The following is an 18,344-nucleotide window of genomic DNA, read 5'->3' as shown; positions in this document are numbered from 1 at the left end:
AAGTACAGAAATAAATAATAATCCCGAGGAGACCATCAGCCCCTCCTCAAGATTATGATAGAGGTCGAGGTAACGGCAACCTAGAAACTTATGGAGCGATACAATTGAGATAGCCGATCTGCGCGGCGTCCTGTGGTTGCCACAGCACCAATCTCCTTCCGCGACAGGCTGTGCTTGACGATACAGATGAAGCCGCCCGGGTGTGGTGGATGAACACACACAATGCGCCACGAGGGCTTCAAACACCCTGTTGTGTAGGTGGTATCGGGCAGTTGACCTGGGTTTGTTTATAGCTGGTTACGAGATGTTAAATCTCTTAGCTCTGGGTCCATTCATCCAGCGTTCGGTGGACCATTCTCGTTTTGCTGAACATGTGCCTGCAAGGCCTCTGCTTCACATTGCTGTTCCAGCTGTCGCCATGAGTCACCTCCGCCTTGGTAATGATGGTAATGGTGAAAGTGGTGGTGCACATGATGGTGGTGATGATGGTGTATCGTCTGTTGATGTATGGTCTGTGCCGTTGATGTCGGTAGTGGAAACTGTTCAGTATAAGATTGGGGTATCGTGTCATCTCCTGGAACACCCCAGTCTTTGGGGAGGGAAGGATTGCCAGCCGATCCAAGCCACAGGTTCTGGTTTGTAGGAGATGTCCCTGGGGGCAGCATCGTGCCTAGCGATGACCATGTCGATGGTGAAGGCATGGTGAATGGACCGGTCGTGTTATTCGGCGGTTGTGCTTGTATCGGTACTGGTGGCTGTGGACATTGTGTGGGGCCATTCTGTACTTGGTCTGTGATGTTTGTTGAAAGATCCGGTGCAGGACCAGGAATCGTCGGTGCCGCACCTTCGTTTGGTGTTTCTGTATCGTCACTGCCCTCAGAATCCCTTAGCGGTGAAGGTGAGGGGCCTGTGAAAGTGTCAAAGAAAGCCGAGTCCAGAAAATTAGAGCCCATGTGATCATGGTTCAAATCGGTGTCCATCGTCGGGAATGGCATGATATGATCTGTCGTATTTCCCGTGCTCGTATCCAAACCAATGTTGGGGTTCTGGGGCGCTGGTGATATTCCGATATCTGTAGGAGACATTTGTGACGATGATGAAGGAGTGGTTCCTTGTGATTTGCTCTGCCGTTGATGTGATAGTCGTGAGAGTGTACGCCAGCGATTTCGACATGTAAGAGGTGGACGGCCAGGTATTCTTGCTGAGATAGCTACCCATCGATGGCCCAGGGCCGCTACTCCTTGACGTAAAAGGTTGTCTTCGTTTGAAGTCCAGTCGCTTAGGCGGTTTTTAGCAGACGGGTTCAAGATGTCATTGTATCTTTTAGAACATTGATCGTCTTTCCTTCCCGGTATTAGAGAGGCTGTGGTATGTCAGATGAGTTTGATATCACATGATTGTGGAGTTTACCAATATCGTTCCATAATGGTCCAAGTCGTGCGTAAGCAGAGAGAAGAATTTCATCCTCTTGAGATGTCCATCTTCCTTTGCGTAATGAAGGATCAAGAGAGTGAAGCCATCGTTTCCGACAATCCTGGGGGCCAATTAGTCCATCATCCACCGAATATCCTCCACTCTCATCCACACTCTGTGGGCCATCATGGACCGCGTTGAGGCGCGTGCGGAGAACCAAGTCTCACTCACCTTTGCCGTACGACCTTCTAAACCAGCAGCAATGTCCTTCCACCTTCCCTCTGAGCCTCTACTTGCACCAAAGTGGCCGACTAGAGACCTCAGAGTGGCATCCTCGGCTGTAGTCCAGGGCCGTCGATGTTTTGGTGTGTTTGCGGGGGGAGACTGTGGTGAGGTCTCTTGACCTGACATGGGATATGCGCGCGATGAGGGACAGTGAGGAAGGGATTACTCATCGAGGAGCCGTCATCACGTTTCCATAGAGGCGGGACCAGGACTGGTGGGTAGGGCTGAGAGTTGGTGATGTCGATGGTGATTAATTGAATGTTCAAGATGGTACGGTTGTCGAGTTCCGTTTTTCCGTGACTACCCGAAAAGAGGAAGGTGGCGTTCAGCCTCGAGAGACTACGCCACTTTTCTTATCGGATATCGTTTATCGGTTATCATTCACCGGTCATTATCGTTCTACCGGGTAAGTTGAGTCGTCATTTTTGAACAATAAACATAATGATTGCAAGCTTTGAAGTGTGTTTAATTTCTTGGAGAAGCTGATATATTGTTAAGATTAATTTTCGCTTTGGAATCTCACCGATATTTTATACCCTTCTCTTTGTTGGTTTGCACTCTGTTTCAGTAACGAATTGTCGAGTCACAACGTCGATCTGCTGTACTGGTTTTGGATGGGAAATTGAGAAACAAGTGATACTCTGTGCCCGTTTGCAAAGACATCTTCCTCCTCTCAATTTTACTCGTACATAATAACCCTTCAATTACCAAAACCTCACCCATATAAGCACACAACATCATATTTACGTAAAGCGCAGCTGTTGCTTGACGATGTGCTCCCATAGCAGAGCGAATTTTGGAGACTGAGGCTAGCATCACTGGACTCAGATCTCCAACCAAAAGACAGTCACCAAACATTCCTCAATTTTAGAAGAGACATACGATGTAGAAATTTCTCAGGAGATCTCATATGCGACACATTTACATCACCAAATCTTTCCATGAGATTATCGCGAACAATCCGGCAAATGCGAAAGAAGAGACGAGACTGTCCTCAATCGGTCTCTTCAGCACCCATCCTCAGAAAGAGGACAAAAGAAAGGAAAACAAAAGGGTGGGCAATGGATTCTTTTAGGGTTTATGAAGTGTCGCATATGGAATTATTGCCTCGGCAGATTCGTCACAACCCTGCACCAAAACCATGGGAATCTCGTCTCGACATCAACAAGGTGGGTTCGTGGATTCATTAGCGCCCCAACCCATCGGAAAATTAAATGCTTGGCTCTGCAGGCACGAATGACACCAGTACAAGGGTCTACACAGACACAGAAGAAACCTGGATATTCGATGCTACGTTGTCCGAAAACTCTCTCAAAGACCCAATATCTCGAACAATCTCATCTTCTTTACAATGACACGCATGTTCCAATCAGCCCTGCATGACGCGTCCCTGCAAACATCTGACCGCCAGATTTACGATGAGCATGTGGTGGCTTCAGGGTTCTGTTGTTCCCATTTTTAGATAGCGTTTGACGGTTAAAACGGCGCTCGGTTTGAGCGGCTTCTCATGGGGAAAATAGTTTGGCGGGTGGTAGGGGAAGACGTCAGTGGGAAAAAGAATACGAGTGATTGGTCGCGTCGTAAGAAAACGAAAATGCCAGATTTGCAATGTGAACTTCCGAATTGGATAAGTCAGAATGGTCTAGACTTTGTGAGACAAGAGAGAAGAGGAAAGGAGAGAGAGATGGGGGAAAAGAGACAAAGAGGAGGAGGCACATGCGAAAAATCCTTTGTTATTGTCAACTCGACATGGTCCAAAGAAGAAAAAAGGGTCAGATGGTCTTTGTCTTTGAGTACAGTCGGTGAGCAAAAGTTGGATCCCAATCCCATTCGCCAGTTCGCGAAGTAAAGTATGAGGGAATTTGAAATGACGGGCGCAAAGATTCAATGACGATATTCATTCCAAGTTGAGCCTAGTCTAAATAAGGGTTTTGTCTTTCTCTCCCACTTTGTGTGTGACTGTCCTTGCATTTGACACTGCCACTCTCCCGGAAATGGTATCCCGATCCAACAAGTGTCAAGGGGGTGAGAAACAAGACGAAGAAGCTATGGCCATGCCAAGACGGCTACACCCACGTCCAAAATGCTTAATTTAAGCACCTTATTTTTCTGTGCCTTTTTTCTGTTACTCTCTCTCTTTCTCGCACTCTCTCTCCTCGTAACCCTTGCCACTAGACCCCAATCCGAGAATCTGGGTTTTGGTAACGTAACTCGTAACTGTAAAATACGCGTTGGTAAAAATGGACACTTTTCCAAAAGTTCCCTTTGACCGTTGTGTCAAATCTGGTTTAGTTGGGGATTGATCTTGTTCCATGTCAGACAAGCCTTGTTTTCCCTCTGTTGGTCGACCCAAGTCAAACATCATGCAAATGATATGAGCCAAATACCTGCACTACAACTGGTGGAGCTCTACCCTTCTCCTCATTGACAAAGGGGCTGAGTCGAAAAGCGGTGATATCACAAATCGAAACTGGCTTGTGCCCACAAACGGTTAGTTTACCCATTCTCATTTCCTACCCCCTCAGCGCAGCCCTGCGCGTAAGCTTGACACGCTTAGTAGGCCACATGTAGTCGCATACTCGCCCCTACCTTCAACCCCACGACTTTCTCGCTGGCAGTCTTGGTACACATCTTGTATAGCTTCACTTGACTCTACAACCTGTTTCATAAGGCCTTTCATCCCAATGCATGAGGCATTTATCCTGCTGAGGAGACCAAACCATACTGAATAGGAAGAGCCGAAGAGGCCTCCTCTAATTAGAATGAAAGAAGTAAAGATCTTTTGGAATTGTCTAGACATTTCTATTGTTTTGTATTAATATCACTTGAATTGCTATACTCGTTGACTCTCTCACCCACTCTTGCACTCTGTCTCCTTCTCTACCCTTTTCCCATTCTCAAGCTTTTGCAAAAAGACAACCGTCACAATGGCAGACCCAGACATCCACGGTACAAAGGAATTCGATCCTGAAGCCGCCCATCATCAACGCATCACCTTCCAAGACGGTCCTGATCGCGGCCGTCAGGACCCCGAAGCAAACCGCCTCGGCCGTACTCGCTCCCGTTCCCTCTCTCGTCGTCGCTCGCACTCCAGCTCTCGAAGCCGTATCCACCCTGCCTCTCCCTACTCAGGCTACCAAATCGAGTACCGCACTCTATCCATCCAAGTCACCGAAGCCAAACAAGTCGAGCCCGATACCGAAGACTCCAAAGGTCTCAAACCAAAGACTGATGAGGATTACTTCTCCAAGCTTCAGTACCATGAGCTTCAGGCAGAGCAGTTGTGTCAGCAGCTTAATGTGAGCGCTGACTCTGGTCTTTCTGAGAGTGCTGCTGCGACGAGATTGGAGCGCGATGGAAAGAATACTCTGCCTCATCCCAAGACGAATTACATCAAGCGAACTCTTAAGTACATCTTTGGTGGCTTTTGCTCCGTCCTTTGGGTTGGATCCATCATCTTCTTTCTCTGCTGGCAACCTCTCAGCAACCCACCCTCGAACCAAAACCTATCTCTCGCCGTTCTCATTCTCATCGTCATCTTCCTCCAAGCTGGATTCTCCGCCTTTCAGGATTGGTCTACCGCCAAGACTATGAACTCTATTCTTGACCTTTTGCCATCTTTCGCAATGGTCAAGCGTGATGGAGAACTCAAGAGTTTGGCTACCATTAACCTTGTCGCCGGAGATGTCATCCATCTTCAAGTCGGTGATAAAGTGCCAGCTGATCTCCGCATCATCAGCCACTCTGGTGACATCCGCTTTGACCGCTCTGTCCTCACTGGAGAATCTGATGAGATTGAGGGTGCGGTTGATGCAACCGATGCTAATTTCCTCGAAAGTCGCAACATTGCTTTCATGGGTACTACTGTCATGAACGGTAACGGTGTCGGTATTGTTATTCTCACCGGTGGCCGAACTGTAATGGGCCGCATCGCAACTTCTACCTCTGGTGTCAAGGACTCTGCTGCTCTGATCCAGAAGGAAATCACCCGCTTTGTCACGATCATTGTTTGCATGACTATTATCCTTGCACTTGCTATTCTCCTCACTTGGGTTGGCTGGCTCCGTGTTGATCACCCAGACTACATGAGCGTCCCAGCAATGCTTGTCAACGTCATGGCTTGTGTTGTCGCTTTCATTCCTGAGGGTATGCCTGTAGCTGTTGCGTTGACACTTATGATGGTGGCTCGTCGCATGAAGGCTGTCAACGTTTTGCCTAAAGGTCTATCCACTGTCGAGACATTGGGCTGTGTCAACGTCATTTGCTCAGACAAGACTGGTACTCTTACCCAGAACCAAATGTTTGTCAGCTCTGTTGCTTTTGTCGACAAGAAATTCGAGTCTTCGGATGAGTTCGAGTACCTTGTCAACAGCAAGGAGACCGACGAACCCTCAATGGCTCTACAGCGTGCTGCTCTCCTCTGCAACGATGCATCATTCGACCCTACCACTGTCCATCTTCCCATTCAGGAGCGTTCTATCATGGGTAACGCCACAGACAGCGCCGTCTTCCGCTTCGCCGCGTCTGGTCCCACTGGAGATAGCCTCCGAAAGACCATGCCTCGCGTCTTCGAAGTTCCCTTCAACTCCAAGAACAAATGGATGTTGACCGTCTTCCAATCCGACAATGAGAGAGGTGCTTACCGGGTTATCATCAAGGGCGCTCCTGATATCCTCCTCGCTGGTTGTACCAAGTATTGGTCCGCTGAGTCCAACTCTGTTGTGACCCTTACCCGCAACGCACGCATCAAGTTCCAGCAGATCCAAGATGAAGCCTCTCGCCGCGCTGAACGTGTCATCGTCCTTTGCGAGAAATTCATCACCCCTCGCTCTGTCGCCAGTACCAACAGTTTCAGTGACGAGATCACACACTCTGCCATCCAAGACCTCACCATCGTTGGTATGCTCGGCATCATCGATCCCCACCGTCCTGAAATCCCTGCCACAGTTGAGCAATGTCGTCGTGCTGGAACTCGTTTTTTTATGGTTACCGGTGACTATGCTCTGACAGCCGCTGCCATCGCTCGCAACACTGGTATTTTCTCATGCCAGCAGGACCCTGACACTATTGACTCTCTCTACCCCGGTACTCCTTCAAGTAACGAGGAAAAGAAGAAGAAGCCAAGAAAGGGTGACCGCGCTGAGATCATCAAGAGAAGTTTGCTGCTTGAGGGTGCCAACCTGAGCAGACTTAGTCAAGAAGATTGGGATGTCGTTTGTGCTTATGAGGAGATTGTCTTTGCTCGTACCACGCCTGAACAGAAGCTTCGTATCGTCACTGAGCTACGTGAGCGCGATAACGTCGTCGCTGTCACTGGTGATGGTGTCAACGACGCCCCTGCTCTTCGAGCTGCTGATGTCGGTGTCGCTATCGTCACTGGAAGCGACGTCGCCATTGAAGCATCCGATCTTGTTCTCCTCGACCGCTTCGACTCCATCGTCGACGCCATGCGTCTTGGTCGTCTCGTCTTCCAGAACCTCCAAAAGGTTATCTCCTACCTTCTTCCCGCCGGTAGTTGGTCCGAGATCTGGCCCGTCATTCTCAACGTCTTCTTCGGTGTTCCTCTCCCTCTGAGCGCTTTCCTCATGATCATCATCTGTGTCTTTACCGATCTCTTCCTAAGTCTCTCACTTATCATGGAGAAGGAGGAATTCGACCTTCTCTCTCTTCCTCCCCGCAACCACAAGCGCGATCATCTCATCAACACCAAGATCTACACACAAGCTTATCTGTTTACTGGTTTCATGGAGACCATCACTGCGCACTCCATGTTCTTTCTTTACATGTGGAAGTACGCCAAGATGCCCGTATCGGAACTTTTCTTCCTTTTTGAAGGTTACTCAGAGGGTTACCACGGCTACACCAAGGGTGAGCTCATCAAGTTCAACAACACTGGCCAGTGTGTTTACTTTGTCACACTGGTGTTCCTTCAATGGGGTAACATCCTTGCTGTGCGAAACCGTCGCTTGAGTATTTTCCAAGCTAGTCCTTTGAGCAAGGCTCATCGCAACCCTTGGTTGATCCTCAGCATGCTTATCAGTCTGTGCATTGCGATTTTTGTTACTGAGGTACCTGGTATTCAGAACTTGTTCGATACAGAGTCCGTGCCGATTGAGTTTTGGTTCATTCCTATTCCTCTTGGATTGGGTATTTTGTTGGTGGATGAGATTAGAAAGTTCTTTGTGAGAAAGTATCCAGAGTCTTTCGTGGCGAGAATAGCTTGGTAGTGGGTGTTGGATAGGTTTCCTTAGTTCCACATTAGAGTAATATATCGAATACTACGTTAATAAACGAGAATGAGATGATACCCAATTTGCGCAATGCGAGCTACTGGGTAGCAGAAAAAATGGCCTCCTAAGTCTTAGGGTATAAAAATAAGTAGTCTAAGAACTATACCCTAAGAAGCATAAGGTGTCTCATTATTTTCGTCTCTTATGCTTCCAGCGGTCAATTTTTCTGATACCCTGAGGGCGAGTCTACTTCAATTCTCAATGGATGAACAAAGTGGATAGTAACAACCTTCTGACATTATTTCCGCTATTTTCCCAAGCGAGCTGATGGCTTCAAAGGATCATCCTAGTTAGCGTCTCGCCCGAACTCCACAAGGATCGTAAAGTCGGATCGTTTTGAGTTTTCTCTTCGCCTCAGATGTTGGTCTCTCAGCTTCGGCATATGGAAATGACAGATTCATTATGGATCACGGGGCACGGCAGCTGTTAGATGCTCGCCTCAATTCTGTCGGTGACATTTCTCACTGGAAAAAGAGGCTTGCATTGTGGATAACAATAGACAAGGATGTTGTCTGTGCAGAAAGGGGATCACCAAGTTAGTGTTGGTTCCTTACTAGGGCCCATGCACGCATAATCTTCAACGCCTCTGAAACCCTCTCGCCTCTGCAACTGGTTCTCACCAAAGTTTGACAATTACCAGGGTTTGTGAGGAGATGAAAGTATAGATGATATTGTATTAACGATTGGAGACGGGGAAACAAAAGACAATTGTCATGAAACAATTCTCGGAGTTGCCGGTCTTGTTTGACCAAATTTCTGGGTCATTTCCAGAATATTATGACCGACGATTGACTACAAGGCTAAAAAAATACGAGTCTTTAGCGGGTCAGGACCCAACATTCCAGACGAACCCTTGCTAGCTGTAGACGGCAATAGTGACGTTCTTGGCACTAGCGGCGGTATTTGATAATAATCGGGCAATTCTTTTTGTTATCTATTCTAAAACTCATCAACATCAATCAATTTTGATGTCAGAGGAGACGAAGTAGCATACAGACACAATGGCTGCAGATACAGTATCAAATATCACCAACAAGGTGCGGCGCGCGCCATCAGTCGTGGCTTTCCTCTCCATCGGCCTATTGCAAGGCATTGCCGTATCCATTCTTCAGGGGTTCGTAATTTTACCGCTGTTTTTGTTCGCTCATCACTAACGTCGTCCAGAATCCTCGTCATCAATTGGAATGACTACCTCAAGCCAACTGTGCTGCAAGTCCCAAGAGGATACACAATCCCAGCCAACTTTGCCATTTTCATCTTTGGCTTTCTCTTCCAGCTCATTTTCATGATCGATGCCATTCGCCTCAAGAGCACAGCCCAGGCCATGCTGGCCTGTCTTCTCAACGCCGGTTTCCTGCCTTTGGCCGTCTACCAGCGCAAGCAGATGAAAGAGAGTATTGAATCCCTTAAAACCTCTACTGATTCGAAAGGGGACTCTTTGGTTCACCTAGACAAGCCAATCTGGCAAGATGTTGGCGGTATTTTGCTTGCCATGCCTTTTGTTGTGGGGATTTGCACCATCTTTCTGGTCATCAGTGTTTGGTACCTGAAGCGACATTTCGACTGGGAAGCCTATCGTAGTGTTGGTGCGGATGCCAAGTTGAGAAGAATTCGAACTATTCACCTGGTAAGCACTTGAATTCTCTATAATTCACCCACAAGCTAACATATAGTACCAGATCTTTGTCATGTTTGCCAAGGTGGTGATTTACTTCATCATCTGCTTCGAGGTCTTGTACGGTGTCACCCAACTTCGAGGCATAGGAATCGAATTTATCATTCGCATGGTCCTTCTCGGAGTCGCTGTTGTCATCACCACTCTATCCATAGTATTCAGCAAGACTGAAAACCGCATAGGCATGATTGTGTCAATCATCATCTTCCTTGCCAGCATAGGCTATTTCATCTTCAACATTGTCCGGATACAGACCAAATGGAAGACATTCGGAGCTACGGGCGATATCTTGACTTGCTATGCTCTCATGTCCGCTGTGTTCCTTTTCGCGACGGCCATCTTTGGTATGCTATGCTTGAGGAATTTCTACGGAGGTTTGAAGGAATATTTGCAAAAGCATGAAGAAAAGGGTCAAAGGGCTCCATCAGTCAAGAACTTTGAACTTGATGCTAGAAATAGTTTCAGTTATCAGAGTGTGAGGAGTATCCGTGATCTGGATAGTTAATGGTTTATATAGTATGTATTTGTATGCGGAAACAGTAAATATTGGCTGGGTTGGGGGTTATTAAGAGTATGCATGGTGTTTAGGCTATGGGAAGAATAATTATAGTAATGGTAATATACAAATAAAAAGTCTTGTGTTTGGAAAGCATGAATCGTCACTAAAGAAAGAGACATGATCAGATAAAGCTCAGTGACATGGGAATGTGCCTTCCCGCATTGAAACTATATCACGGAGCGTCGTGTCCAACAAAGTAATTACCTAAGACTGTCGAGTAAGTGATTGCTTGCTTATCCATGTGTCTGGAGACTCACTAGCGATCTTAAGAAGGCATCCAAGCTTGACATTAGTACCCCAGAAGTCCAAGGTAGTTCGAGATAACATTGGTCGAGTCAGTAAAGCCACAGGGTTCAACGCCAGTGCGCGCTGATCATTATGTCGGAAATAAGGTTCGTGATCGACGCCCCAAGCAGCCCTGTGATCAACAACGATTCAACGTAGTACCTGTCTGAACCGGGAGTTGTTGACCTATAACCCAATTGATGAGGGTTGCAACAGGGTAAGGGGCCTCTACTGCCGTACCTCTTTGTACCGTAAAAAGACAACGTATGTATAAACTGATGTCTTGCCTTGTTTGGGATGACAGAGTGCGTCAAGATGTTATAGTGATAATAAATGTCAAATTAAAATTCTTTATTCTATTTGTCAAATATAGCTTGTCTCCCAGAGACGGAATTAACGTATTATACTTTTATAAAACGAATGTCATGATCTCTGCCACGTATCATTCTTCATTATCGCCAGCGTTGCATTACTCATCCATTCAATCAAGATATGCTAGGCTTAGTAGCGGAAGCACAGAGGACCCTTGGATGGGTTCATAACATCCCTAACCTTGACATCCTTGGCAAGGCCGAACATGGGAAGCACATCGTCAAGGTTGACGCTAGTTCGGTCCCTCTTGGGGTAGTGCATACCCTGACCATCGTACTCGGAGAAGCGGCTAGCCTTCTTCTGCTGCCATTGCCACCAGACACGGTCGATCTGAGCGTGGTGCATGAAGAAGAGAGGTTCGTTGGGAGAAGTAGTAGGGTTCATCTCTCCGCCGAGAGAAGCGTGGATGGTACCGTGAGGACCGCCCTCGTTGGCAGTGTGAAAGTAAGACCAGTTACCAGCCTTCTGAAGCTCATTGATGCCCTTGGCGGTGATCTGGGGAACCATCGACTTGTAAGCCTCGGGCTCAGAGACCTCGGGCATGTTGCGGAAAAGACAGTGACCACCCTTGGATAGAACCTTGGGCTCGTCCTCGAGGTACTCAGGTCGGAGCTTAGAGAATCGGCCATCCTTGACACACTTGAGGCCGGTACTACCTGGCCATTCCATGTTATTTTCGTCTCCATTGCCACCGAATGCATTCTTGGACATCAGGGGAGAGCTCAAAAGACCCTTCTCGGCATCTTTGGTCCAGTCCCAGTATGTTCCAGGGCCCTTGTAGCCACAGTCACGAAGAGCTTGCTCGTAAATGACACCAAAGTATCTGTGCCAAGGAAGGAAAGGAGCGCCACCATGAACTATGATAGCATGTTAGTCAAAATAAACAATATATCGTATTCGGGAATACTGACTCCAGTCGTTGAGCTTGAAGTGGACGTAAGGAAAGTCATCGTATAGAGATGACTTGAGACCAATGCGAGAAGGCTTGGTCTTTAGGCAGAGAACAGAGTCGAGGTAGGCCTTTTGGTTGGCAGCGCCTAGTTCACGCCACTCAACCCTTTTCGGAGGTGTAACACAAGCCTTGGTACCGAGGACATCGGGGACAACGGGAGCTGAAGGAGCAGCGGGAACGGCAAGGACCGGGGCGACGGCGCTGGCGACCGTGAGAGCGGCGAAGAACTTCATAGTCGGTAGTCGTGAAGAAGCAATTAAGTGTAGCGACTGTATATGATGAGTGGTATTAACGAGGGTGACTCAGTTGATGATGAAGGTTTCGGAAAGGTGCAGACCATCTGCTTTTATCCTGTCTTTTGTCTGGGGCAATTCTCGTTAGTCTGTCGGCGATGCCTAGTGACTGGGATCACCCCGTATAGCATAAACGGGTAGTAGCTCTCGCTTGACTATCTAATGGCGGTTAGACCAGAGAGGCTGCCAAGCTTCAATTGGTGAAATACGGTCAAAGAGCTAAACTCCAAGGCTACATACGAGATGAACTTGACATCGTTCTAGAACACGGACCCCATTTTCTCTACTACATGAGGCTAAGTCAACGCCGAGTACTAATTTTAGATTCTGCACGAGGCAAAGGCAAACCCGAATGGTGGAACTAGATCCGAGCTAGTGCTTTGTTTCTCGATCGTCTTGTCTAATTACTCGTTTGGGATGCTTTCTACGACTCGTGACTGGACAAGAATAAACTAACCTCGGAAAGAGGTGGTAGCCAAGAGCCTTGATGGGAAATATTTACGGAAAAAAAGAAATACTTATGGATCCAATAAGATAGAGGTTCATCGGTACTGGGTTCTATTGCCAAAGTCGGTAAGTAACTCGATCAATCTTCAGGGTGTCTGCGAAATTCTCCGTTACAAGTATAACAGAAAAAATCATCAGGTCAGTAACTACTATTTAAACCAGGCTTTTTGGTTGTTCATTTTTGTACTCTAGAACTAGACTGGAGTTGCGACAGGCTAAGTAAGATATGCATAGATTTACCCACAGGGTTCTGAAACAAACCTCGTATTGTTAAAATTGTACCATTAATTCTTTGGCAGTGCTAACCGTGCGCTATCTTGGCCTGCTTGGCAAGAATAAGTCACTGATTTACTGATATCAATGCACTATATTGTTTTCTTACCCTATTCTTCTTGGGAATATCATCAATTTCACCCACATGGCAAACTGGCTTTGCGATAGCACTCTTTATCATTTGATACTAACTCCAGATTCATTATTAAAGCCTCATTAAACTGGTGAGATCGGTGTAAATATTGCTCGACTGTCCCAATGCTTGATGGCAGTCTGTAGAAGCTCGGCAGCTGTAACAGTTCCTTCAAGAGTTCCATCGTCTGTAAAGCATTCACTATGCTCCATCACTCTCCGCTGAATCCTCTGTTCCGTCTCAAAGTCCATATTCTGCCGAGCAAAATTCCAGCATCGAATCCACTCGACACTGAACTTGTTCAACACTGACTTATTGCCACTCAACGTCGCAGCTCTCAAAAGCTCAATACCAGCTTTACCACAGACTTCCACTTCAGCTAAATCCTTCATCTCCACAGCGGAAATGAATCGTTCTGCGAAAACGCCCATCAACTGCTGTGTCGCTGATGCACCGTCTTTCCCAAGACTGTCCACGTCAATGACAGCTTGAACCCAAAGCTTAGAGGTTATAAATGATAATCGCTTGAACTTTTCACCGCGCCCAACGGCTACGACGAGAAGCTCAATTCCAACAAGGGCGAGTGCTTTGGCCTTTTCCCATTTTTCTTCAGGGCTTAGGTTGTCGTCTGACATGTATCCTTTGAGTTCATTTGCGCGTCTTTGAACGACCGCCTTCAACATGTTTTCGCCATATCCAGGGCGCTGGATCAAATTGTTCAATGCCTCGACCCGAGTATTAGCGATTATTCTAATAACCTCCTTGGTCCCGTTTTCGATAGCATCTTCCAGGATCTTGACAGCCGCTTGAGTCATTCTATCCAATACCTGTTGGAAATGTTCGCCAACTCCATCTGCAGCGAACGTCTTTGTAGCTCTTCTCAGATACAAGCGAGATTTGCTAACACGTTCAGTTTCTGGATCTTCTCTTCCAAAGCAGTTCAAGAAGCCAAGTCCACATATGGAGTTTGGTTTGCTTTGCTGGCCTGCTTCCTTGATGGGTTGCCCAGCAGAGGCCGTGGTTAGCGTGACCACATCAATGAAGCAGTTCTCTCCAAGTTTGGACAGCCCTCTAAGGAATGGTGTCGCTCCCTTCCGGATCTCCTTGTGAAAGAAATTCTCAAACTCTCGGATGAGGTTGTTTGTGGCGTTTACACTGCTGGCTTTGACAGTGGCTCGAAATATCCTTCGCTGAACCTTTTGTCGCTCATGAGCCGCTTCATCGTCATTTTCGCCATACTCCTTAGCACTTGAATCTGCTTGCAACAACATCTCCATAACCTTTTCATGACCACGTGCGCTGGCGGCTTCGTATGCTGTACCCATCATTCCTTTCGACTTAGAAACTTTAGCACCCTCGTCTAACAATAGCTTAACAAGGTCAGAGTTTCCGTGATATGCAGCCGAGCGCAGTGCCGGTCCGAGTCTCCCACTTCGATTGTTAACGTCAACACCGCGTTTAACAAGTTCCTGGGTAATCTCCAGGTAATGGTTTGGCTCTTGACCCGGATTTAGCCCCGAAGCTGCAGCCGTAAGTGGGGTTCCATATGTCCGATCGCTCGCATTAACATCCGTTCTATACGAACATAGAAGCTTGACCAGGTCGACATGACCATGGAAGGCGGCAGCATGAAGAGAAGTACCGAACGGTCCACAAGTTTCACGAATTCGAGATCTCCCATACCGTTGAATTATCTTCTCAGCACACTTCTTGCAACCGACCAGCGATATCGCCTGTAAAGCAGTTCCGAATTCACTCTGAACCCGGACGTCCGCTTTGGCCTTGACAAGATTTAGCACCACGTCTTCATGGTGTTTCTTACAAGCAGCGACCAAAGCGGTTTCGTTGTGCTTATTCTTGACGTCGAGATCGGCTTTTAGGTCAATTAAAAGTGTGACAACCTCTGCGTTACCGCAATGAGCAGCGTAGTAAAGAGGAGTACAACCTGAGTCATCCTGGACGTTGATGTCAGCACCAGAATGCTTCATCTTGTTGACAAAGGCCGTCACATCAGCTTGATCAATGTCGTTGCGAATAGCCCAATGAATGGGTCTCATGCCTTTCGCATCAGGTTTATCCGCGTCAAACCACGATTTCTCGTTGATGATGTCAAAGAAACTGACGAGAGCAAAGTAACCAACGATGTGTTCGTGCGAAATACCGTCCGGTATTGCTTTGCCTTGAGTGATGAGATGCACTTGGAAAGCCAGTTGTAGGTTTCCCCTCTCTTCAGCCTTTCCATCCTTGTTGAAAAGAACTTTGAACAGGTTGAACACCGTCTCGTTTTCGGTATCATTCTTGTTGTCGATACTCTTCTTAAGGCTCCGAAACCAGTGAGCGGAAGAGAATCCCAAGAACGGATGTTGCTGTAAGATTGACTCAAGGGTGCCCTGATCATACGATGTGGCTCCCTTCTGTGGACCATCCGAGAACTTGCTCGAGCTAAGGTAAGAAAGGCATAATGTCGCGATCCGACGATGGTAGATAGTCGGCTTGTACTTCCGGAAGAAATCCACCACAGTCTTATGGCAGAACTGAAAGACGTCAAGGTCTTCGTTCAGCTCAACAAGATGTTTGCAGAAAGAGGGAATCAACTTGAAATTGTCGGCCAAGTCCTGGTAATGATCGTCATCGACATCTCCGTCATCGTTCAGCGAGATCGCAATAAACACTGTACGTTTTGGCATCGGTGCCGTGCTGTGAGCTAGGAGAGCCATGAGCCGTTGGCATACTCGTTGTTGAAACGGGTCATCTGATTCCTTTTCGAAACCGTCTGCGTAGGCCTCAAACATCTTGCTGATATCTTGAGGTGGAACAAGTCTGTCCAATGCCATGCGCACCTGAGACTTGGTCTTCATGTTGCAGATGTTGCGAGCTTGCAGTCTGACCCAGAGGAACCTAACCCATTCAATTAGTAATTGCCTCAAGTAAGAAGAGTGAGAAACTTACATCCCGTCCGCCTTGATGCTCAGCTCATTCAAAAGTTCTTCTCTCAGCTTTGGGTTTCGATGGAGGAATTCCGAGTCCAGAGCTTTCTCGAGATACTTGTCTATGTCGTATTTGTTCCTGTCGGTTGTGACTTCAATTCTAAAGGTGTCGTTAAGTTGCAGCTCTCCAATCTGGTGGGAATTCCGACAACTGATTGCGACACTCAGGTTGAACTTCTGCATCATGGTCTTGAGCCAATCGAGCAATCGCTCTTGGAAACTCGTGGGGAGTTGGTCCAAGGCATCAACCACGATATACCTCGAATATTTGGAATCCTGCAGCAATTTTTGGATTACTTGTTCAAGGTACTCAATCGGGGTATCGTCTCCCCAAATATCGGTCTGCTCCCCAGATGTTTGATCCCAAAATGTCCGGAGCATGCCTCGGTACATCTTGTCATTGTTTTCGTCGTGACTGTTTCCGACATAGAAATACAAAAGTTGGACTTTGTTTCTGTGTTTCGAGTGAATACTCTCAATAACGCGAGACCTATCATGTGCTAGTCAGTCTCATATCTTGATAAGATGACTTACGTTCCAGAAGGATCAAGACTGACATCAAAACAGTTTTTCCACAACCAGCTAATATCTCATTAGTTCAGGTTGTCAACTGTGGCGGGAAGGAAATACTTACGACGGCCATGAACCCACAGAACTGAAGAGCTTTTCTCAGTTTTTGACCAGTTCTGAAAATCTGCTTCTTTCACCAGCCACTCGCATGTTTTGGATTTTTCCCATTCGACTTTGTTGGCATTATGAGTCTTTTGAGCAATATGTTTCTTCCTCATCTCTGCTCCAGGGTTGTCTAGTTTATGTCAGCCATAAGTCGTACAAACGAGTAACAGAAACTAACAAATAACATTGTCTCCTTTGTGTACTACTTGTGTGATACCAACATTTCCTTTTTGAAGGACAATGCCATTTTCAGACATTGTAATTGGGAATCTCCTAGCAGGGATCTGGAAGTAGGCACTGGTGCAAGTAGTTCTGTGTCGACAGGAAATAATGAATGGAGTGTTTTGAAATCGGCAAATCTGTTCCCACTTATACAAATATATGTGACTTAGACTATATACTCAATAGTTTACCCTCAGGAGATATCCTTCAACAAAGGGACGCCTGCCATGCCGTACATGTTGACGGGGCTGCCGTGGTGGGAGCCTAAAATTTCAGCCCGCTGCACCTAAGCGAGAATAATGGCGATCAAAAGCAGTGTTCAACGACAAATAACAATGCCAAGCCATGCCGAGGTCAATATTGATAGGGTGGTGCATTTTCCTGAGTCGTGGGATGCGGACCAAGAGGAGGCCTGAGCGGTGTGCCAAGATCCGTCACTACCATTGACACCCAGACTAATTTGCAGCAATGAGCGTCCCTCAAAAGTGTAGTGGCAGAAGTATGTGTCTTGAAGAGCCTCAAGTATTCTATGGGTCAATCTTCCCTCGGCACGGCATCAGATCCCTGAGATAATATTGAGTTGCGGGTTTCATTTTCCGCCAGTGAACGGAGGAATTGTTCCCAAGCCCATATTTCTTATTCCCATGTGGAGATAGTGCCCAGTCTCCCACCATTACAAAGAATTTCACAATTTCCGGTCAGTTATAACCCAGTCCTGTGGGTCATACCGGATTGCTGGCACAGCCTAATTGTTCGTATTCTGGTAGTAAAGTTACCTACTTGGGGGCTTGCTCTATACCCCCTGCTCGCCCTAGAATGCCGAGACCTCTGAAGTGTTGTCACCTATATGGCTCTCACATTACCCAGCATAGATCACAATCAACATTTCAAATCACAGAAAGAGAGCGTTAGATACACGGGCTCCTACAAGATCTCCACAAGGATTTGAATCAGCCAGTGAGTTATCTCTAGTAAGACATCTGTCGAAGTTCATGACAAGATCTTCTGCCGTCTGAAACGCCAAGGAGACTAGAGGCAGCCCATGGTAGTGCCCGAGACGGCCCGCTGAGGCTCACAGTGATAGTAGACATGCACTGCATAACCGCTCCAATCAGGGTTTCTGAGTCAGGGCGATCATCGTGCCCCCCACATGCACCGAAGACAACAACCAAGTCAGCCTTACTGTACGTCTATCGAAATTGTAATCCCACTAGTGGAGACAAGGAGGAGTAGGGTAGGACACGAGATGCGATTGGAAGATCCCCGGGTCCATGGCCACGTCAGAATGAGATATGGGAATGCTGCCTGGCCTCACGTTCCTATCCTTGATTGAATAGCAAATACATCTTTCAGCTGTTCATGGGTTTTCTTCGTGATAACTCTTTTGACTGGCCTGTTGGTCCCACCCCGAAAGACATACATC

The 18,344-nt window shown here is 47.1% G+C and overlaps 5 protein-coding genes across 5 annotated transcripts; 2 read left to right on the top strand and 3 right to left on the bottom strand.

The window, feature by feature from the left end:
- Nucleotides 1-332: 332 nt before the first annotated feature.
- On the bottom strand, nt 333-1,824 carry FSST1_007092 (heterokaryon incompatibility protein-domain-containing protein; the record flags this gene model as incomplete). Its single annotated transcript, XM_083236669.1, has 3 exons — nt 333-1,363; nt 1,411-1,534; nt 1,645-1,824. 3 exons carry the CDS (start codon nt 1,822-1,824, stop codon nt 333-335), a joined length of 1,335 nt encoding a protein of 444 aa, XP_083083053.1.
- A 2,801-nt stretch (nt 1,825-4,625) lies between these two features.
- FSST1_007091 (cation-translocating P-type ATPase) lies at nt 4,626-7,925 on the top strand (the record flags this gene model as incomplete). Its single annotated transcript, XM_083236668.1, has 1 exon — nt 4,626-7,925. The coding sequence occupies one exon, from the start codon at nt 4,626-4,628 to the stop codon at nt 7,923-7,925; it is 3,300 nt and encodes a 1,099-aa protein (XP_083083052.1).
- Nucleotides 7,926-8,989: 1,064 nt separating this feature from the next.
- Nucleotides 8,990-10,168, top strand: FSST1_007090 (uncharacterized protein; the record flags this gene model as incomplete). Its single annotated transcript, XM_083236667.1, has 3 exons — nt 8,990-9,102; nt 9,153-9,615; nt 9,662-10,168. The coding sequence occupies 3 exons, from the start codon at nt 8,990-8,992 to the stop codon at nt 10,166-10,168; spliced, it is 1,083 nt and encodes a 360-aa protein (XP_083083051.1).
- Nucleotides 10,169-11,008: 840 nt separating this feature from the next.
- FSST1_007089 (tyrosinase family protein) lies at nt 11,009-12,064 on the bottom strand (the record flags this gene model as incomplete). Its single annotated transcript, XM_083236666.1, has 2 exons — nt 11,009-11,736; nt 11,791-12,064. The coding sequence occupies 2 exons, from the start codon at nt 12,062-12,064 to the stop codon at nt 11,009-11,011; spliced, it is 1,002 nt and encodes a 333-aa protein (XP_083083050.1).
- Nucleotides 12,065-13,120: 1,056 nt separating this feature from the next.
- On the bottom strand, nt 13,121-16,956 carry FSST1_007088 (uncharacterized protein; the record flags this gene model as incomplete). The annotated part of the gene is made up of 5 exons (XM_083236665.1): nt 13,121-15,935; nt 15,987-16,514; nt 16,582-16,606; nt 16,659-16,829; nt 16,878-16,956. 5 exons carry the CDS (start codon nt 16,954-16,956, stop codon nt 13,121-13,123), a joined length of 3,618 nt encoding a protein of 1,205 aa, XP_083083049.1.
- Nucleotides 16,957-18,344: the final 1,388 nt, after the last annotated feature.

Source organism: Fusarium sambucinum, chromosome II (genome assembly GCF_050947815.1).
Source record: "Fusarium sambucinum isolate potato_lamoka chromosome II, whole genome shotgun sequence".
Lineage (NCBI taxonomy): Eukaryota > Fungi > Ascomycota > Sordariomycetes > Hypocreales > Nectriaceae > Fusarium > Fusarium sambucinum.
This window is presented reverse-complemented; position numbering and strand designations above follow the sequence as displayed.